This window comes from Portunus trituberculatus, chromosome 46 (genome assembly GCF_017591435.1).
Source record: "Portunus trituberculatus isolate SZX2019 chromosome 46, ASM1759143v1, whole genome shotgun sequence".
Lineage (NCBI taxonomy): Eukaryota > Metazoa > Arthropoda > Malacostraca > Decapoda > Portunidae > Portunus > Portunus trituberculatus.
The window spans coordinates 4055456-4072955 of NC_059300.1; the positions used below are offsets into that span (position 1 = coordinate 4055456).

Genomic DNA, 17500 nt, shown 5'->3' on the forward strand with positions numbered 1-17500 from the left:
TTTGTTATTGGCTCTGTAAGTACTGGAAATGAATTGTTGTTGTCTTCTCAGTGTCATAAAGGAAGGATACGTGTCTGAAAAATAGGATATGAGTTGTTTTTTCTTAACGGTGTTGTTTTTGTTCTTGGCTCTAGATATCAATAAATTACTCTCGTTTTCTCCCCATCTCGGAAATAAAAGGAACGCTGAATTCTTAGGAACTCTTACATTTCTTTTGAGTGGAAGGAAAAGACAGTCAGCGCTTCCACGAATTTCCCGTCAGAACCTCTACCTTGCCTTTTTGTCTGGCCAGAGATACACAGCACGTCCCAGCCACCACCTACTCGCCCCCTGCCCCCCGCTCCTGCTCCTCTGCCCCCTGCCGCCCTGCCACGCCCTGTTAGTACCACCCCAGCAACGAGTGCCTCTCAACAACTCTCGCCCCCCATCACCATCACTAGCGCACCCCTCGCCACACCCTTCACCCTCAGCCACGCCCTTTGTACACCACCCCAGCAACAGCAGCGTCACTACCACCACCACCACCACCACCACCACCACCACCACCACCACCACCACACACACACACACACACACACACACACACACACACACACACACACACACACACACACACACACACACACACACACACACACACACACACACGCCCAAACTCTTCCACTAAATGTAAGAGTAACTGCTTCAGTCAAATTAAAACTACTTACCTGCGACACACACACACACACACACACACACACACACACACACACACACACACACACACACACACACACACACACACACACACTAGGCCCTCCCATCCCATCCCCACCCATCCATCCTCCCAGCCCCATCAACCTTTCCTTTTTTTTTTTACGTTTTATTCTTGCCACACTTTCTTTTATCCTTTCCTTTCTTCCCTCCCTCCATCGCTTTGTACTGACGCCCGCCGCTGCCTCTTTTTAGCTCCCCGTGTCCCCGTCAAACACCGCGGCGGCAAGTCGTCCTCCTGGTCTTTCTCCTCCCTGTCACAGTGGAGACTCAGGGTGTGTACTGTGTGGGGTCCCTAAAGGTGTTGACTCCATCCTTCTCCCTTTCTTCGGCTTGTTTGGTTATTGTGGCGGCTTTGTTTTTTTGTTGATTCTGTGTGTCGTCTTTGGTCCTCCTCCTCCTCCTTCTCTTCTTCTTCCTCTTCCTGGGAATGGCACGCGCCTCCTGTTTGTTGTTTGCGTTGATCTGTTTGCTCTTCGTCAACAGATAAGGAGGAGGAGGAGGAGGAAGAGCAGGAAGAGCAGGAGGTGAAGGAGGAGGAGGAGGAGGAGGAGGAGGAGGAGGAGGAGGAGGAGGAGGAGGAGGAGGAGGAGGAGGAGGAGGAGGAGGAGGAGGAGGAGGAGGAGGAGGAGGAGGAGGAGGAGGAGGAGGAGGAGTTGGAGGACGAGGACGAGGACGGGGACGAGAAGGAGGAAGAAGAAGACGTTTAACCCTTTCAGTACTGGACACATTTTTACCTTGAGATTTGTGTACAATTAAACAATTTTATTTACATTAGGAAGGGTCTGTGGAGATCAGAAGATTAAGAGCCAGAGTCTTCATTATTTTAATACCCATATAAGTTTCTGAAGCTGTATAAAATCAGAATGAATATGAAAATGCGTCATGGTACTGAAAGGGTTAAGAAGAAATCCCGTGGCATTGCTATTTAAGTTACTGATGGCGTAACAGGAATGGTGATGTGTTCGTTGTTGCTGTTGTTGTTTTTGGTGTTGTTGTAATAGTGGTGGTCGTGGTGGTAATAGTAGAAGTAGTAGTAGTAGTAGTAGTAGTAGTAGTAGTAGTAGTAGTAGTAGGATGCAGTAGTTGATCATTATTGGCAGTACCTTTTTTTTTATTTACTTTATCATATATTACTAATTTGTCAAGGTGAGTCTCCTCCGCTCTTATTATTATTATTATTCATTCTCTTCTCATGTGCAAATCTTCAATACACCCAGACCAACAAAACCAAACGAAACAAAACAGACCAAACAATCTTTCCCCACAACATGCACTCAACAATTCACTTCAAAGAGAATATAACAAAGCAAGCAAAAAAAAAAAAAAAACAACCTTACATCTTTCGTACTGCAATAATTCAATACAAAAGCAAAGTGGAAAACAAGAAGGGCGCGAGAAGCAGAAAAAAGTAGAAGGAGACGAAGAAGAAATATTGTGGGAAGGTTTATGCATTGTGTGACTGTGGGGAGAGGAGGAAGAAGAAGAGTACATACATGCATATAAGAAGAGGGAAGGGGAGCGAAGACAGTGGGAAGAGGAATAGAGGTAGGAGTCAGGAAGAGGAGGGGGAATTATTCAATACCGTATGAGAGAGAGAGAGAGAGATGGGGAGGAGGAAAGGAAGAGGACAGTAGCAAATGGTGCGAAGAAGAAGCAGAAAAGAGAGAGAGAGAGAGAGAGAGAGAGAGAGAGAGAGAGAGAGAGAGAGAGAGAGAGAGAGAGAGAGAGAGAGAGAAAGGAACAATATAAAAAGACAGACTTGCAAAGAACCATGGGAAGGAAGACAACGATAAAGGGTAAGAGAGAGAGAGAGAGAGAGAGAGAGAGAGAGAGAGAGAGAGAGAGAGAGAGAGAGAGAGAGAGAGAGAGAGAGAGAGAGAGAGAGAGAACCCAATAAATCATACACGGAAAAAATAGAGAAAACGAGAAATAGAGGCAGTTTACTACCCGTTTTCTTTCGCCTTTGAAATAGAAAACGTAAATATGGGCGACATCTTAACACTTAATGCAAGAAAATAATCTGTGAAATTGAGAATAAGGAGGAGGAGGAGGAGGAGGACGGGGGGGAGAGGAGGAGGCGAAGAAGAAGAAGAAGAAGGAAGAGGAGGAGGAGAAGGAAGAAGAAGAAGAAGGAGAAGGAGGAGGAGGAGGAGGAGGAGGAGGAGGAGGAGGAGGAGGAGGAGAAGGAAGAAGAAGGAGGAGGAGGAGAAGAAGGAAGAACAAGAAGAAGGAAGAAGAGGAGGAGGAGGAGAAGGAAGAAGAAGAAGAAGAAAAAGGAGGAGGAGGAGGAGGAGGAAGGAAGAAGGAGGAAGGAAGGAAGGAAGAAGAAGAAGAAGAAGAAGAAGAAGAAGAAGAAGAAGAAGAAGAAGAAGAAGAAGAAGAGAAGAAAGTATGACGCCGATGATGATTAGGAAAAGGAAGAGGAAACAGAAGAAGAAGAAGAAGAAGAAGAAGAAGAAGAAGAAGAAGAAGAAGAAGAAGAGAAAGAGAACAAGAGAAGAAGCATGACAGCGATGGTGATTAGGAGAAGGAAGAGGAAACAGAAGAAGAAAACGGAAGCCTAATTGTATATTCAACGCCGCAGCTCCATTGCGAAGGTCGAATGCTGTAGGGAAAAGAAAACGGAGGAAAGGAGGGTGACTAGTGAGGAGGCGGCAGGTAGTGGAAGGTAAGGGGGAGGTGCCAGTGGGGGATGAGTCTGAGGGAAGGGATGGAGGAAAGGGAAGTTAGGTAAGTAGCTAGAGAGATGGATGGGTAAGGTTGAGGTGGTGTGAAGGATATACATTGAAGGAAAGTACAGGGTGTTTTAGAAAAAAATGCCAGGATTTTGATCTTCATTTATTAAAAACTAATAATGACAAAAGAACAAACTGTAGTGCTATCAAAAGCAAACTTGATGGCAATTTATCCCTTGTCTAAGTGAACTTCTTGAAGTTCATGTTTTCAATATGAGTGCCGCGTGGGTTGAAGCATGCTTTAAGGCGTACACAAATTCTCACCAACTTTCTGGCATGTCCCTGACCTCAGTCCTCCTGATTTTTGGTTCTGGGGAGCTGCCAAGGCTGAAGTCTATGCCAACAAACCATCAACACTCACTGAATTAAAGCAAAATGTGGAGGCATACACATCCAGTGTGACCCAAGAAACATGCCAGAAAGTTGGTGAGAATTTCTGTGTACGCCTTAAAGCATGCTTCAACCCACGCGGCACTCATATTGAAAACATGAACTTCAAGAAGTTCACTTAGACAAGGGATAAATTGCCATCAAGTTTGCTTTTGATAGCACTACAGTTTGTTCTTTTGTCATTATTAGTTTTTGAATAAATGAAGATCAAATTCCTGGCATTTTTTTTTAAACACCCTGTATAAGAGGAAGGTGGAGTGTGAGTATAGCAAGGTAGGAGGTGCAAGTTAGAGATAAAAGATACAAGGAAGAGAAAGGAGAGAGGAAGGAGACAAACAAGAGAGAAAAGAAAGATAGAGAAGGTTGGTAGATAGGTAGATGAATCGATCAGGTTAGGTTATTTTGAGGTTGATTTGGGTTAAGGCTTCGTATTGTTAGATTAAGGAAATTAGAAAGTATCATTAAATTAGATAGATATGATTAGGTTAGGTAAAATTAAGATAGAATTATAATTGGTAGGATCAAGTAAAGTATGGATAATAATTGGTAGGATTAGGTAAAGTATGGTTAAATTAGGTAAGGTAATGTAGGGTGAAATAAAGAAAGAGAAGGCAAGAGGAGGGAACGATAAGGTAGGGAAGAGAAGGTAAAGTAAATTAAAGTAAGGTAACGTAAGATAATGTTATTCTGTGTTATGTTTTACCCTATTACGTCAGGTTAGGTTAGGGAAGCTAGACGAGGAAGAAGAGAAAGAGGAGGAAGAAGAGGAGGAATAGGAGGAAGGAACACAAGGGAAAGAAAATCTGGTATCCGTCCAGTTTCCTTTTTATTTTCCTTTTATTTCCTGTTACCTTTTTACAACGAAGGTCCAGAGAATCGTAAATGACCCATGAAAGTCTGTCTGTGTCTGTTATTCACGGAGTCAGCGGTGCGAGTTATGGCGGACCAACACACACACACACACACACACACACACACACACACACACACACACACACACACAGTTCCTCCCTCCAGTCCAACCCATGATGATAAATGACGCGTGAAATAAACAAAACCGATAAAGAAGAAGGGGATTGAGACTAATAAAAGAACGAAGGAGGAGGAGGAAGAAGAAAAAAAAGTGGAGGAGGAGGAAGAAGAGGAGAAAGAAGAAGAAGAAGAGGAAGCAGAGCGGTGCCATAATCAATAAAACAACTGAAAAAAAATCCCCTTGTAATCTAAAATAAGCGCGCCATTAAACCATCTTAATAACTACCCATTAACTCCAGCCGGCGATTAACAGACCCACTCGGAATAATGTGTGTTTGGGTTAATCCAGGACAGTTTTATTAGAGAGAGAGAGAGAGAGAGAGAGAGAGAGAGAGAGAGAGAGAGAGAGAGAGAGAGAGAGAGAATTGGGGTGGGATGGAGAGGGTGACACTTACGGACGACTTTGAATAGGGGAAGAGAAGAGGAGAGAAGAGGAGGAGGGACAGAAAATCGAGAGGGGCATGAAGAAAGGGGCAAATGAGAGAGGTGTTGGAGATGAGAGGAAGAAGTGTGAGGGACGAGAGAGAGAGAGAGAGAGAGAGAGAGAGAGAGAGAGAGAGAGAGAGAGAGAGAGAGAGAGAGAGAGAGAGAGAGAGAGAGAGAGAGAGAGAAAAGATCTGAAAGGCATTTTTTTTGAAGAGGGAAGGAAGTGAGGGGAAGAAGAAAAGTGATACGAGAGAGGACGGAGGGAGATAAAGTGGATGTGGGTGGGATGAGGTGCAGATAAAGACTCAAAAGTATTCCACACGATAATGTATCATAATGGTTGGTGGATGAGTGGCGCCTTGTGGTGGTTTATAGTGGTGAGAAGGGGCTAAGAGCAACAGCAACTGAAGGAGGAGGAGCAAGAGGAAGAGGAAGAGGAAGAGGGAAGTGATAGAGGTTGTGAGAAAAACAGAGAGTGAAAAGATAGAGAAAGAATGAAGTGTGGAATAAAAATACGCGAAGGAAAAATAATGATACCAAAAATATATATATGAAAGGAAGTGCAAGGCGATAAAATGTTGACTGATAGGAGTTAGCGGGGCGAGGCTGGGATAAGAAAAGCAAGGTAACGAAGGAGATGGAAGTGAATGACGTTTACGAAGCGAACACAAAGGACTTCCAGCACCCCTGAAGAACCTTGATGACGCTCTTGATAAGGGGAAAAAAGGATGAGCGGAGGGACGGACGGAGGGAGGGGAGTTAGAGAGAGGGAGGGAGGAAGGGAAAGGAGGTGAGAGGGCGAGAAATTATTTGATGGCGGCAGTGGAAGTTAGTGAGTTACAAGTAAATTTCTGAGGAATTATGAAGTTAGAAGAAGATTAATGAAGGATGCAAATAAGGAAGGCCACCGTGAAAAATAAGGTGTGGTGAGCGGAGAAAGGGCGAAAAAAAGCGAGGCGGGAAAGAGAAATGAGTGTGTATGTTTGTCAAGGGATGGCCAAATGTATGAGTGTGGAGGTGGCGCGGCAAAAACACGCCATTGAACCCAACCGCCGTGTGGGAATACTGATAAGTTGTGTTCACGAGGTTGAGGACGCACGCCAGAGGAGAGAACAGGGATAGAATAACCAAAATATTAAATCCCTACGCTTCCATCACGTCCGCCGTCACTTGTTTCCAGGCGAGTCTATCCAGGTGGCGTTGATGAAGCCTCGCCGCCGCCACTGCCGCTGCCTCTCCTGTCTCTCTTGCCTCTCCCACATCCAGGAATCAAATGAGTGTCCTGGTGACGGCACTAATCAAACCAGGGTACGAGTATATTCGATGCCTCGCCACCACCACCACCACCACCACCACCACCACCATTGCTGTCAATACCACTACTACTAATACTATTACTACTACTACTGCTGCTATTTCTTCTCCTACTACTTCTACTTCTGCTTCTACTTCTACTTCTACTTCTACTACTACTTCTTAGTTTGCCATTGTTGTTGTTTTTATTGTTGTTGTTATTGTTATTGTTGTTGTTGCTATTGTTATTTTCCCTCCTCCTCCTCCTCCTCCACCTCCACCTCCACCTCCACCTCCTCCTCCTCCTCCTCCTCCTACTACTACTACTACTACTGTTACTGCTACTGCTACTACTACTACTACTGCTACTGCTACTGCTACTGCTACTGCTACTGCTGCTACTGCTACTGTTACTGCTGGTGGTACTATTACTTCTACTACTACTACTACTACTACTACTACTACTACTACTACTACTATCTCCGCTGCATCTTTCACCCTAATCTTTCACGTCCCTCTGGCTCTGTAAACACTCTGACGTGCATGCAAATATTACCCTCAGGTCTGCACGAAAAATTCATGTAAAAATATGTATCGATTTCATGCATTCAGGAAGCTGGCTGGTAATGGACGAGCGCTAAGAATATATCCACCATCTCGTCTTCGTTTCCTACATAGTTGCAATACTCTGGCGCCTCCACCTAAGGTCAGAATCCGCCAGGCTGCAGAGAGGGACGCGGTGGGGAAGGGTAGGGATGGGGTCGTCGCCATGCAGGGGGTGGGGCGGGCGGTTGGGGTGGGTGAAAGCTTACTGGTGGTGGAGGCAGGGAGTCTGGCTATCAAGGCTGGAGAGGCTAATAGCTTCACGCTGAGGTTTATTGACTCCATGTTCTATTAATACCACTTTTACATCTATTCTGAAGCGGCAGCCACTCGGTGTGAAGTGATGCTCGCACCGGAAGGAGGGTTCTGGCGGCGGATCGGTGAGGGCTTGTGCATGGAAATGTGTTCATCCCAGGCTGACTCAGAACGCGGCGCAGTGAACTGGGGCACGGCGCCGTGTCGCCAGCCATCACAGCCCGGCGCGTCATCCTGAGCTGCTCATCGTGGGGGAATGATGGATGAGCGAGGCGGCCGATAGCTTTGTGGTGTCCTGCTGCGTCGTGACCGCTGACGGACGGACCCGGTGGGAAGGACGAAGATGCATGAAGTCATTATAAACTAGATAAAATGGATCACAGTTTATAAGCCGAGAACGTGATGAGTCAGGACGCGCTGGACATCACCTCGCGACAACCTACCTCCCCCAGCTCCACAAACCTATTGAAAACATCTCACTTTCTCTGAGATAGAAAGGACCATATCGTGAAACATTTAAGTCTGGGGCAGCTCCACTACATGTAAAATGGTCTAGTGGAAGACACTAATTTTTAAGGACGTTTTTACGGTTCTAGTAACGGATTAACAAGATTCGTACAAATTATTAACAGGAAAAACACTTTAGAGAATCCGGCTAATATCATAGTCGTGGTGAGAAAGCAAAGTGTTTTTAGTCGAATACGTAAAAAAAAAAAAAAAAAAAAACATTGAAAAAAAAAGGCATAACACTTACTAAGGTCCTTCGTTTCAAGTAGCAGCTATGCGCACCGAAGACAGTTTATTCCCATTAAAACAGAAACGAAGTATAAAAGAAAGAAAACGAGACAGACAAGACTCCTCCATGTCCTTCATTTCAAAGAGAAGGTCGTGGTCTACTGAAAACCTATATTACTCCTATTGAAATAAGAGAAAAGGACAAAAAAAAGTAAAAAAAAGAAAAAAAAAAGGAAAGAAAAAGCCACAACACTCACCCAGGTCCTCCGTCTCAAAGAGCAGGTTGTCATGCACTCCGAGGCGTCGACAGAACCGCAGGAAATTGGAGATGTTGTCCCTGGCGAAAAAGGTGCCACTGCGGGCCCTCTCCCAGGTTTTGTAGGGCAGCCGCGGCACCTCCTGCAACACAACACAGAAAGCTCAGTCAGTTATGCAGGACGCGATGATGGAAGGGGAGGAAGGGTAGGTTAGGGAGGCAGGGAGGGAGGGTAGGGAAGTAGAGAAAGAGGGAGGGAAGGAGGGAACAGCTGAAAGGATGGAATAGGGGAGATTGTAAGGGGTGGAAAGGGGAAGAGAAAGGGACGGTGGTTATTCTCTCTCTCTCTCTCTCTCTCTCTCTCTCTCTCTCTCTCTCTCTCTCTCTCTCTCTCTCTCTCTCTCTCTCTCTCTCTCTCTCTCTCTCTCTCTCTCTCTCTCTCTCTCTGTTCTCGCCGAGGCTAGTGCTCTAAATGATGGTGTCCCACAGGGAAGTATTCTTAGTGTTACATTATTCGCAGTCGTCATATATGGTGTTATAGATACTCTCCCAGATGACGTTCACACCTCCTTATATGTGGACGACTTATGCATCTCTTTTTCGGCTGCTAGAATGTCTCTGATTGTACGCAAACTCCAACTGGCGATCAATAGGGTGTCCCGTTGGGCCAACATAAACGGTTTTCGTTTCTCCACCTCGAAGACCGTAGCCATGCATTTTTGTCGCAACCGTGGTGTCCATCCAGATCCTGATTTATACCTAGCCAATAGACGCCTCTCATGTGTGGACATGACTCGATATCTTGGCCTTGTGTTTGACAACCGTCTCACCTGGGTTCCCCATTTCCGTTCTCTTAAGGCGTCTTGCAGGAAGGTATTATCCCTCCTTCAGGTTTTAAGTCACATCTCTTGGGGCGCGGACAGGGACACTCTATTGCTTCTTCACCGTACACTTATACTTCCCAAGCTGGAATACGGTTGTGAGATCTACTCATCTGCAACGGATGCACGGCTACGCGTGCTTGACTCCGTGTATCATGCTAGGGTCCGCTTGGCTACGGGTGCATTTCGGTTATCTTCAATTCCTAGACTGCTAGTGGATGCTGGTTTTTGGCCGTTGGATCTCCGGGACCAGTCTTCGCTGCTCAGGTGTTGGTTTCTCACCCACCGTCTCCCTGATTCTATCCCTTGTGTGTCAATATTGCGGGACTCGCGTTCGCAAGCGTATGTCACTCGACCTAGTCTCCCTAAACATTTTAGTCTTCGAGTCTTCTCTCTCATGACGGATTTATCTATCGTCCCCACTTCTGTCCATTCTTTCCGACTTCCTCGAGTTGGTTATTGACAGCTTCCCGTTGTCTCGTTATGCCCTCCTGCCAGGGATGGCAAGAAGGCTTTCCCGCCAGCTCTGTCCCACACACGGTTTTTAGAACACTATTTTACCCATTCTAATGCCATCCCTGTCTTTACTGATGGTTCCAAATCCGATGCAGGTGTTGGGTTTAGTGTGTTTTTTTCCTCCTTCTACCGGTGTGGTAGCCTTTCTTCACTGGCATCTGTTTTTACTGCGGAGCTGTCTGCCATAGTCCTTGCTTTACAGATCATTTTTACTCTCCCGGTTTCGTCTTTTACAATTTTTTGTGATTCTCGCAGTGTTCTTACTGCTCTCTCCTCTATTATTTCCCTTAACCCATTGGTTTTATCAGCTTTGGAGTGGCTATATCTGCTTACCAAAAGATGATATCGTGTTGGGTTCTGCTGGGTCCCTCGTCATGTTGGTGTTCCCGGGAATGAACACCCAGATCGCCTTGCTAAAGAGCCAGCAAGTCGCGCTTCACCCCCTGCCCTTGTCTTGTTTCGAGATGTCTTCCAGTGTATTCGTTTGGCGGTTGCTGCAATTTGGCAGAGGTGGCTGCAAACGGGGCTCCCCACCTCGAAAATGGGAGAGATCACCACTTCCGCTATCCATCACTGGACATACGCCCATATCCGCGATCACCGTGCACAGACATTATTAACGCGACTGCGAATAGGTCACACGTACCTTACGCAAAGATACCTTTTGACAAGGGACCCTCAACCTTACTGTGATGACTGCCTGGTGCCACTTACGGTGCGGCACCTGCTGGTGGAGTGCCTTAGTTTGATTGACTTACGACACCGCTACCTCTACCGGTGTCGCGGTAGAGATAGCGGTGTCTATTATCTCTCTAAGGTCCTCGGACCAGCGTGCCTGGTCCCTGGCCATGATGTGTTTAGGTACCTGGGGGAAGCTGGCCTCTTCCCTAATCTGTGAATTTTATTTTATAATGTCTATTTTAATGTTTTATTTCGTTTTATTGTATTTTTAGTATTTTTAGTTACTTTTAGTATCATTGTTTTTAATTACTTTTAGTCATAATTAACATATTGTAGCGGCGCCATATGACCGTTGTTGCGGCGCCTAAGCTCAAATCCATTCATTCATCTCTCTCTCTCTCTCTCTCTCTCTCTCTCTCTCTCTCTCTCTCTCTCTCTCTCTCTCTCTCTCTCTCTCTCTCTCTCTCTCTCTCTCTCTCTCTCTCTCTCTCTCTCTCTCTCTCTAATTAAAACCCCCAACCATGTCATGAATCTTGCACATGAGAGAGAGAGAGAGAGAGAGAGAGAGAGAGAGAGAGAGAGAGAGAGAGAGAGAGAGAGAGAGAGAGAGAGAGAGAGAGAGAGAGAGAGAGAGAGAGCGCAATAACAAATCCAAGGTTTATTTATTGTGTGTTTATCGCGCACAGATGTGTGCAATAAGTCAGCAAAAGATAGATGGTGCTTCATAAATATTTGTTACGAATAAAGATTTTTTTTTCATTTATCATTTCCATTTCCCTCGTCTTTACTTGATCATGTGGTGGGTAATGTTGTTTTATTCCTTTGTGTTCCTTTGTGTGTTCGTTGTGTATCGTTTGTGGTCGTGTGTGCTCCGTCTTGTTTAAGTAATGCGATTTACTTTGGGGTGTCTCGCGTAAAGGAGATTTGAGGTAAAAAGTTATGATGCCAGTCCTTCGTTCGTTCGTTCCTTCGTTCCTTCGTTCTTTCGTTCTTTCGTTCGTTCGTTAGTTCGTTCGTTCGTACCTTCTTTACTTGGTTCCTTCTATTTTTTTTTACTTACATTCTTGCTTTCTTCTTTCTTTTCTTCCTTCCTTCATTTTTTCATGTATATTCTGATGTTTATTTGTTGTTACTGTTATTTTTCTCTTTATTTCTATTCCTCCTCCTCCTCCTCCTCCTCCTCCTCCTCCTCCTCCTCCTCCTCCTCCTCCTCCTCCTCCTCCTCCTCCTCCTCCTCCTCCTCCTCCTCCTCCTGCCAGCGTTACATCACCAATAGGACTCAATTGGTATTCTTTTCTTACTTTCTCATTGTTTTCCTCTCTCCTCAACGTTACGTAACACTAGTTCCAAAGATAGACTGCCCCTATTTCTACAGCCACCTTTTTGTCTCGCCACCTCCTCTCCCTTCCTCTCTCCCTCCCTCCCTCCCTCCATGACCCTTCCTCTCTCATAAATCCCTCTTCTCTCCATATCCTTCCTCCTCTTTTCTCTATTTTTTTCCCTCCTTCCTTCTTGTCCCTAAGTCCTCTTCCGAAAGTTGGTCTTCCCCACCTTTCATATACGTCGTCTTTTAAGGTTTCCTCCTCCTCCTCCTCCTCCTCCTCATCCTCCTCCTCCTAAGGACTTCAGGGTCTGTTGCTGTTTGTCCTCCTCCTGCTCCTCCTCCTCCTCCTCCTCCTCGTCTTCCTCCTCTTCCTTCTCAGCTATGACCTTCCTATACCTTCCACTTCCAGTCACAATGTCTCCTCCTCCTCCTCCTCCTCCTCCTCCTCCGTCCTCTATTTTCTTCTCTTGTTGTGTTCTCATTTCAACTTCAATTTATAACGTGATTATCTTAAGTGACACAAGTGTATTTTTCTTCCCTTTGCAAGTTTAAAGCTCTGATATAATGTCCTCCTCCTCCTTTCCCTCCTTCTTCCTCCTCCTCCTCCTCCTCCTCCTCCTCCTCCTCCTGCTGCTTCTCAGGATCCAAACACATTAAATAAAAGCGATGCAATGAGAAAGATATCCGGAGCGTGCGCGGAAATTACTCAATGTTTTAGTGCCCCCTCCCATCCCCTCCTTGTGGCGTGATGCATCGTTTTCTCTTTCCTATCTTCTCCCTCCCTCTGACCACCCTTGCCCTCCCTCTGTCCCCTTTTTCCCTCTAAGTCTCCCTTGTGACCCCTCTTTCCTTCCCCATATTCCCTGTTTTCTCTTCTCTGTGTTACTCTTTCTCTCCCATTTCTCTTCTCTGTTATTCTTTCTTCCCATTTCTCTTCTCTGTTACTCTTTCACTCCCATTTCTCTTCTCTGTGTTACTCTTTCTCCCCATTTCTCTTCTCTGTGTTACTCTTTCTCTCCCATTTCTCTTCTCTGTTATTCTTTCTCTCCCATTTCTCTTCCCGTCCTTGTCTTTTTCCTTCCATTTCGTCTGAAGTTAATCATAGACTAATTCTAAGAAAATAATGGAAGCTGTGAAAAGTCATCTGTCCTTTTATCACGCAAAAATGGTTTAACTTTAGTGGAAAAACAAGAGATTAGACAATATCGAGATGTAGATTATTTTTAGGGGGATGAACGACTAACTATATTTTGTTTTATATAAGGGTGACTGGCAAAAGGGATACAAAAAGGCAGAAAGAAAGGCCTAAACAAGATTCAGTGGTGCATAAAGGAGAGCCGAAAGGGTTATCCAGAATGAAAAGTTTTTTGAAATTCACATCTTGTAAGAGTTGAAGCATTCCTTTGTTCTGTAGTGCATTAAGGAAACGCTTAAGAAATTGTTCTGAATGCGTGATAATTTTAGCATGAGAAGCGGAATCCAACACGTGTGAGGCTCATTACCACTGTAGCTCATCTGTGTCCAGTCAGTCTGTCAGTGAGTCTTGAGTCATCACCAGAACATGATTCATCCCTGCTCAGTCTTATATGGTGACGAAAAATGTAACTTTCATTTCTTTCACAGGAAGTGCAATACTTTGATGTATGTTCTGCCTTGAGAAGAGACACATATATATATATATATATATATATATATATATATATATATATATATATATATATATATATATATATATATATATATATATATATATATATATATATATATATATAACATAGATACAGATAACATAGAGACACATAAAAAGACAGAGAGAGAGATACAGAAACACACACACACACACACACACACACACACACACACACACACACACACACACACACACACACACACACACACACACACACACACACACATGCAAACGTACAAACGTCAACACAAACATTACGATTCCGTCCCTGTCGTTGTCCCATCCTGCGTGGTAATTTTCCAGGTGTTACTTCGCCATTTACTTGTATCGCTTTACGTTAACTGATGAAGCTATTTGATTACTCATTTGTTTACTTTCTTGATTATTTATTTGTGTTTTGTCATTTCTCGTAACTCACACATCTATTCATTTACGCAGCTATTCGTCTGGCTTATATTCTATTTAGGTTCACCTCTGTTTATTTGTTTATTTTTTATCGGTTTATCTTTCTCGTTTTATTCTTTTTTTTCGATTATTCTTTTTATTTCGTTACCAAATCCCCTTTCGAAAACACGTCCTTAAGTGATAACATTTATTTTTATTTGTTATTAATTCATTTATTTTTTGTATCCTAATTTTTATATTCATTTTTTTTTTTTATTTTTTTTTTATTTGATTTTTCTTGAGCGCCTCGCGTGGCCGCCTCAGTCGCCCCTGCTTGCCCTGACCATCACTGGGCGGCGCTCCCTCTCACGCCTTCTGTTCTCCCTTCGCCGGCTGCTTTACTTACATTACTCTTTATTTTTTACGTTATATCTATTTTCGGCTTATTATTCTATTTTTGCTATTCTTGTTTATTTCTTGAATTTATCATTTTAATTTATATGCATTTGTATATTTAATGCACTTTTTTGCTATCTTCTTGATATTTACGCAAAGTGAATTGTGTATTATTACTGAAGACGAACGCGCAAAAAAAAAAAAAAAAAAAAAAAAAGAAAAGGATTTCCTGGGTTACGCAAATGATGCAGCTGCAGGCGCCGAGTCGCCGCAAAAGATTAGCGACTGCAGCCAGCGCGCATGGCGGCGCGTCACCGCAGGAACTCAGCGGCTGCCGCCAGGGGGCATGGTGACGGTCGCGCGGCGGAGCGCCCGCAGCACCTGGATCACCTCCGCCAATGGGGGCCGCTTGGCGGGGTCGTAGCTGCTAGCCCGCAGCACCCACATTATGAGGGCAGATCTGGCGCGGCGGCAGCTGCTGGGGCACGACAGGCCAACCAGTCCCTGCAGCAGGTTGGCCAGGCCGAAGACGTCGCACGCCTCACAGCAGCGGTGGGTCTTCGGAGAATCTCCGGAGCGATCCAGGGGAAGTTGTCCGTGTCCTGGATGGCCTGCTTCAGGAGCCCCTTGGTGCCCATAGGCCTCGCCAGGCCCACGTCAATCACGGTGGCCACAGGTTCGCCGTTTTGATGGACACACACACGTTGTCCGCCTTGATGTCATTGTGGGTGAAGCCCTGACGGTGGATTCTCTGCAGTATGCAGCAGGTCTGCAAATGCACGCTGACGGCGTCTGCAAACGATGGCGCCTTGCTCACCATGTACTGCTTGAGCGTCACGCCAGCGAAGGGAGTAACCAGCTGGCGAGTTTCCACGCAGACTCCCACCAGGCGCTGCACGCCGGGAAGCTGCAGCTGGCTGAGGCTGGTGGCCTCGTCTACCAGCCCCTGCAGCTTGTCTCGGCCAAAGGTCTTTATGACCAGTTCTTCCTGCGTGTGCCACCTCACGGTCTTGAAGCAGGAGCCGTAGCTTCCCGCGCCCAGAGGCTCTCGCACGGGACCGATCATCTCCCGCACCTGACGCCGCTGCAGCAGGGGCACACCCAGCAGCTGCAGCCTCCGCTTGGCCTTCGTGTCCGTGGAGCAACCGTGCTGGATCTCGCCACCGCCCAGCCTTTTCCTCACCTCACTGAACCACTCCTGGTAGGAGCGCTCGAGTTTCTGCTTCTTTGGGCAAGCAGTGCTGCCTGAGGTTGGCGACGCGGACCGCTTGTTGCGCCTCTTGGCGAGCTCGTTGTGCTCGAGGTAGGCGGGGATTGCGAAGTACATGGTCATTTGTGCTTGCTGGCAAGACAAGGCTGTGTGCTTGTGATCCCTGCTCGGGAAGAGCGCTGGAGTGTTTCTCCAGAGAGAGGATGAGTATCCTTGCAAGAACATACCACCCCTTGCAAGCGGGCCGCACTCATATTGAAGATGATCATTCATTTACCACAAATAGCTGAGTGGTTGATTTTTTTCCATATTGACTACTTAACACCTTCACTAGTGCAATTAAATCCCAGCTGTTTCTCGATTACCCTTCAATCATTACGACTATCACTACTATTACTATAATTATCAACATTTCCACTGTTAACTTAAATAACACAGATGATGTAGACATGTGACGACCGGATGTTGTTGGTCTTCTGTTCACTACATCTTCTATGGTATAGTTGATCCGTCTGCTTTACACGCAGAAGGTCCCAGGTTGGAGCCTTGGCGAGACCGTTTCTCTTATTGGAGGTTATTCACAATGAAGCCCTGAGACTAGTTCTAAAGGAGACGGTCAAAGAAATACTTGCCCAGTATTGAGCACAGAATAAAAGAAATTGCAATTGGTGCCACTTCGATATATAAGGAAAAATGTAAACGATGCTTTGTATTTTGTAACGTTTAAATGAGGAAGATAATCCTAGAAATGTACCAAAGTATGCAAGAATTTTGCTACCTGTCATGACTGAGTACATTGATAGTCAATGTGCCTCCTTGCCAACTCACGCAAGACTTAGGCCATGGCAGGAAAACTGTGTTAGTAGATATCTCACAGTGGAGCGCAAGAAAGATAACTACCACCCCAGAGAACTTAGGAATATATTAAAAAAGAAAACAACAATTTCCCAGATATAATACTTTTGATGTGCACTGCGATGGCAGGGCTCTGGATAATGGCTAAGCAGTGTGTCAGATGCTGAAGCAAGAATATGATTATTGGTGAAGAGAATGCTGTACCTATTCATGACTTAGCTTTGCTGTAATGCAATGTAAATCTACAAATATTTGGGTAATAGCATGAGTGCAGTAGAGGCAGTGGAGAGCACACAGACACGTGAGGCTTAGATTGTTGCTAGTTGTAAGCATACCATGTTATTGTTGCAGGACATGAACTGTGATATACTGTTTGTGTGGATTCTAATAGGATTAGATTATCTTTATTATGCTGCAGACACCTTAACTAAAAACAACAGGAAAGGAAACTGTTGACATTGTCAATGAAAGAACATAAGAATGACAAGAAGCAGAATGAGAAAAACTAAACAAGAAATAGAAAGTTTAAATATATGTCTAGCAGTGAATCTTTTCAAAACTGCTTATATGTACTGGACGTCACAAATGTAACCTTTATATCGAACTCTTCATCCGTAGGTAATGTCATTGTGAAACTCGGACTGGGAAACATAATACTTTTAACCGATTAGTAGAACAACAAGTCGTCCCTGTCAACCCTGCCAAGTGAAGGATGGACTGACACACACTTGAACATTACGTTATAAAATGTACGAATATATATATATATATATATATATATATATATATATATATATATATATATATATATATATATATATATATATATATATATATATATATATATATATATATATATATATATATATATATATATATATATATATATTCATTCTTACAGAACAGATACAACAGAAGAACTCAAGAATAAATTTGTTAAATGATAAACAACGGTGTGGTGTAATGAATTATGAGGCATTGTAAGAAATTTCCTACAAGTTTTTTGTTCTTTTTAAGTTGTTAAAAGATCAAGTAGGAAACAATGAATTTGCACAATGGTGTGAATAAAAATGGAGAGTATG

At 44.5% G+C, this 17500-nt stretch overlaps 1 protein-coding gene across 7 annotated transcripts in view; it reads right to left on the minus strand.

Moving 5' to 3' along the window:
* The window catches only part of LOC123519867 (GAS2-like protein 3), a 217239-nt gene that overhangs the window by 43903 nt on the left and 155836 nt on the right, over positions 1-17500 (minus strand). For all 7 annotated transcript variants that reach the window (XM_045281466.1, XM_045281462.1, XM_045281464.1 and 4 more), the window contains exon 5: positions 8483-8624. In XM_045281466.1, the coding sequence (XP_045137401.1) occupies positions 8483-8624 (142 nt within the window). The remainder of the gene's footprint in view (positions 1-8482; positions 8625-17500) is intronic.